Source organism: Dromiciops gliroides, chromosome 1 (genome assembly GCF_019393635.1).
Source record: "Dromiciops gliroides isolate mDroGli1 chromosome 1, mDroGli1.pri, whole genome shotgun sequence".
In the NCBI taxonomy this organism is placed as follows: Eukaryota; Metazoa; Chordata; class Mammalia; order Microbiotheria; family Microbiotheriidae; genus Dromiciops; species Dromiciops gliroides.
The window spans coordinates 546,197,093-546,201,477 of NC_057861.1; the positions used below are offsets into that span (position 1 = coordinate 546,197,093).

The 4,385-nt window shown below is 41.4% G+C and overlaps 1 protein-coding gene across 1 annotated transcript; it reads left to right on the plus strand.

Annotated features, from left to right (window-relative positions):
* Positions 1-740: 740 nt before the first annotated feature.
* Positions 741-1,385, plus strand: LOC122735604 (myosin light polypeptide 6-like). The gene is made up of 2 exons (XM_043977302.1): positions 741-1,109; positions 1,296-1,385. Exons 1-2 carry the CDS (start codon positions 741-743, stop codon positions 1,383-1,385), a joined length of 459 nt encoding a protein of 152 aa, XP_043833237.1.
* The last annotated feature ends 3,000 nt before the right edge of the window (positions 1,386-4,385 follow it).

The window sequence follows — 4,385 nt, forward strand, 5'->3', positions numbered from 1 at the left end:
CAACAACAACAAAAATCAGAGGGAAGGTACCAGTAATAAGGGAGATTAGGGATAGCTTCTTGCAAAAAGCGGGGTTTTAGATGAACTGAGAGACTAATCCAATGAAATCTCCATTCAACTATAAGCCATCCTCTGAATAGCAGGCATATTTTAACTGTTTAGCTTTCCTCTGTGGATTATTAAACTGATCCCTTTTAAGTTATCATGAATCTCATTCAAGAGGTTCTCCAGTGGTCTGAGGCTTAATGCAATCAGAACAATATAATCTGCAAACAGGAATATGAAAAGGACTTCACTATCTATATGGTGAAGGAAACCCTCTTTCATTTGGATCTTGAAGAAAACATCTTCCATGACAGCAGCAAACACCTTAGATGAGTACACAGGTCTACCTGTTTTACTCCTCGTGTTTCTTTTTCTTTGTTTTCCCAGCGCTTAGCAGAGCTTCTAGCGCTTAATAAATGCTTGTTGATGGTGTGGAAAATGGGTACCTTGATTTGCTTGAGCCCCTCCCCCCAATTATCCAGGTAACTAGAACAACTTTCTTCATTGGCTAAAACACCAACAATCCTTTGTGTGACCCGGGAGTAAATCCTAGCTAGATGTGCAGGGAATCAGTAACTTAACCCTGTTTGCCTCAGTTTCCTCATCTGTAAAATGAGCTGGACAAGGAAATGGCAAACTGCTCCAAAATCTTTGCCAAGAAAACCCCAAATGAGAGACTGAGCTGCACAGCCAAGATGTGTGACTTCACGGAGGATCACACTACTGAGTTCAAGGAGGCCTTCCAGCTGTTTGACAGCACAGGGGATGGAAAGATCTTATACAGCCACTGTGGGGATGTGATGCAGGCCCTGGACCACAATCCCACCAATGCTGAGGTGCTCAAGGTCTTAGGGAATCCCAAGAGTGATGAGATGAATGTGAAGGTGCTGAACTTTGAACACTTTCTCCCAATGCTGCAGACAATAGCAAAGAATAAGGACCAGGGTACATATGAAGACTACATAGAGGGGTTTTGGGTGTTTGATAAGGAAGGGAATGGCACAGTAATGGGGGCTGAAATACTGCACGTCCTCATCACTCTGGGTGAGAAGATGACCAAGGAGGCATTTAGGTGGCACAGTAGAGAGAGCACCGTCCCTGAAGTAAAGAGTACCTGAGTTCAAATCTGGCCTCAGACACTTGACACTTACTAGCTGTGTGACTCTGGGCAAGTCACTTAACTCCAACTGCCTCACCAAAAAGAGAGAGAGAGAGAGAGAGAGAGAGAGAGAGAGAAAGGGATGACCAAGGAAGAAAAGGAAGTATTGGTGGCAGGGCATGAGGACAGCAACGGTTGTATGCACTATGAAGAGCTAGTCCGGATGGTGCTGAACAGCTGAGAACAAAAGTCCCCCTTCCACAAAGAATCCACTGACTTTCTCAGTGTGAAAATGATCCTCTTGCCCCTGAAGCAACTAACTACCTTGTCAGGGTTACCAACATCCTGCCTTCCAACCCCCACCACATGTCCTCTTTGGCCTACCCACTTGCTGCTTTCATCAAATTAAATTTACTAACTGCTCCTAAAAAAAAGAAAAGAAAAAGAAAACCTCAAATGGCATCAGGAAAAGTCTGTCTTGACTAAAACAACTGAACAGATGCAGATATCATATGATGTGTATTATAACTAACTGTATTGCTGCCATACTCATCTAATAGACTTTAAACCTTTCCTCATCCCCTCAATCACGTGTGCTCCCTCTCAAACTATTTTGCATTTAATTACTTTGTACTTACTTTTATTTATTCTCTTTATATTTACTCTGCATACACTCTGCATACACATACTTTATATTTATTTATTCTCTTTATATTTACTCTGCATACACAGATATACATATATCTGCCTGCCAGTGATGTGCCAGCAAATATTTAAAGACCAGCTTTCCACCCCCCAAAAAACTTATGTGTGCTTTTAAAGTTTAATCTATATTGGGGGGCAGCTAGGTGGCGCAGTGGATAAAGCACTGGCTCTCGATTCAGGAGGACCTGAGTTCAAATCGGACCTCAGACACTTGACACTTACTAGCTGTGTGACCTTGGGCAAGTCACTTAACCCTCATTGCCCTGCAAAAAAAAAAGAAAGTTTAATCTATATTGTTAACATTTCCACCATCACTTTCTTAAGTCTAGAAAATCTATAAAATGCTAAATCACACCCTGATTCATAGCATTTACTGATTTCCAAGGCGTAAATGCTCACACTGAAAATTTAATAATCAAGCCTGTTCTGGTCCCCATTGGAATGTAAATTTCTGGAGCACAGGAATTGTTCCATTCATTGTATTTGTATCCACAGCATTAATGAATGCTAATTGATTGATTGATGGTCTGGATTCCTGGAATCAACTGATACAATGCATGTAATATGTATGTCTTATATATGATATATCAATATCATATGTAATATATACATCCACATGTGCACATGAAGACTTTTAGATTATCTCTACTTCCAAGCCTTATAACACATAATTTTGGCCCTGGAGTCAAGAAGATGGGTTCAGATCCGACCTCAGACATTTACTAGCTGTGTGACCCTGGGGAGGTCCCTTAACTTCTTTCTGCCTCAGCTTCTTCCATTGTAAAATGGAGGTTATAACTACTTATTTTCCAAGGTTGTTGTAAGAATCAAATGTGATAACATTGTTTGTCTTTTTTGTCCTTCATTCTCGAAGAGAACCATGACATCAGGGTGATGTCATGACTTGCAGTGAATTGGATTTTTAAGTGAGGGGGGGCTGTTCAAGTTCGCCAATCTCACTCTCCTCTCCAGAGCCATTTGGGTCCAATGGCATGATGTATATCAGGACTACTGGAGATGGCCCCAGATGTTTAAGGCAATTGGGGTTAAGTGTCAGAGGTGAAATTTGAACTCAAGCCCTCTCAACTTCAAGGCCAGTGCTCTATCGCACCACCTAGCTGCCAATAATATTTGTAAAGCATCTAGCACATAGTAGGCTCTTAATAAATGCTTATTTTCCTTCCTTTCTTCTATACTCATACCCAAATTCTACAGGTCTCCCCAGTACTGCTTGGATCTTTTCATCTTGACTTGCCTAGTAATCCCTATTCTGCTTCTGCCTACAACCCCATTCTGTTTTGTAGAGGGCATCTCATCCTGGGCACAGCTTCTACTCTGTAGGAGTATCTAAAGCCAGACAATACTGATGCACGTAAATATATGGTGGACAAAGATAAACAGTTCAAGGCAAAAAAAAGTATAATCCCAAAGGACAGGAATAAATATGCTCTTCTAGCAGCAATGCCCTTCCAGTAAAATGGAAACTCCTAAAGGACAGATGGGAGTAAGAAAGTGACTAGACCTGTCTGGAAGGGCAAGTTAAAGAGTGTTTTGTCTTTGTATCCCTAGACCCAGTGCAATGATTTACATTGAGTAAATACTTAACGAATATTGAATTACTTAGTTGAATTAAAAGGGAGCTCATGGCTGTCCTACTTTTTTAGAAAAAAATAGAATGTGACAGCTGGAGAATAGATTTAGAGCTAAAAGAACCATTTCCCAGATGAGGAAACTGAGGCCCCTCTGAAAGAAGAAGTGACTTGGGGCAGCTAGGTGGGGGCAGTGGATAAAGCATGGACCCTGGATTCAGGAGGACCTGAGTTCAAATCCAGACTCAGACACTTGACACTTACTAGCTGTGTGACCCTGGGCAATTTACTTAACCCCAACTGCCTCACAAAGAAGAAGAAGAAGAAGAGGAGGAGAAGAAGAGACAAAGAGGAGGAGGAGAAGAGAAAAAGAAGAGGAGAAGAAGAAGAAGAAGAAAAAGAGAAAAAGAAGAAGAAACTTGCTCAAAGACACACAGCTATCATCAGTGGCAAAACCAGGACTAGAACCCAGGTCTCAGACACTTGACACTTACTAGCTGTGTGACCCTGGGCAAGTCACTTAACTCCAACTGCCAGAAGAAGAAGAAGAAGGAAGGAGGAATAAGAAGAAAGAAAAAAGAAGGAAGAAGAAGAAGAAACTTGCTCAAAGACACACAGCTATCATCAGTGGCAAAACCAGGACTAGAACACAGGTCTCTTGATTCTTTAAGGTTGTAAATGAAAAACTATAAAAATCTCCAGCTCTGCTAGTTGGGGTCAGCTAGGAGAAGCTCCCACTCTGAGACAGGCAGCTGTAATTAGTGGCCTACCAAATTGGCTTCATCAGACTCCTGAAACCAGAGAACCAACTTTTTGTCTCTCCCATATCTTTCCTGTTTGAGTTTCTATTTGCATATTAAAGGTTAGGTCAGTACTTCTTAGGAAGGGAAAAGAACCTAGAGAACAGTGCTGAGACATTGTAAATGGACAAAAACCAAGGAAACACA

Coding starts and splice junctions, on each gene's coding strand:
- LOC122735604 (XM_043977302.1), top strand. CDS start 741: ATGTGTGACTTCACGGAGGATCACACTACTGAGTTCAAGGAGGCCTTC. Junction 1,110..1,295: donor GTGAGAAGATGACCAAGGAG/GCATTTAGGTGG, acceptor GGGATGACCAAG/GAAGAAAAGGAAGTATTGGT.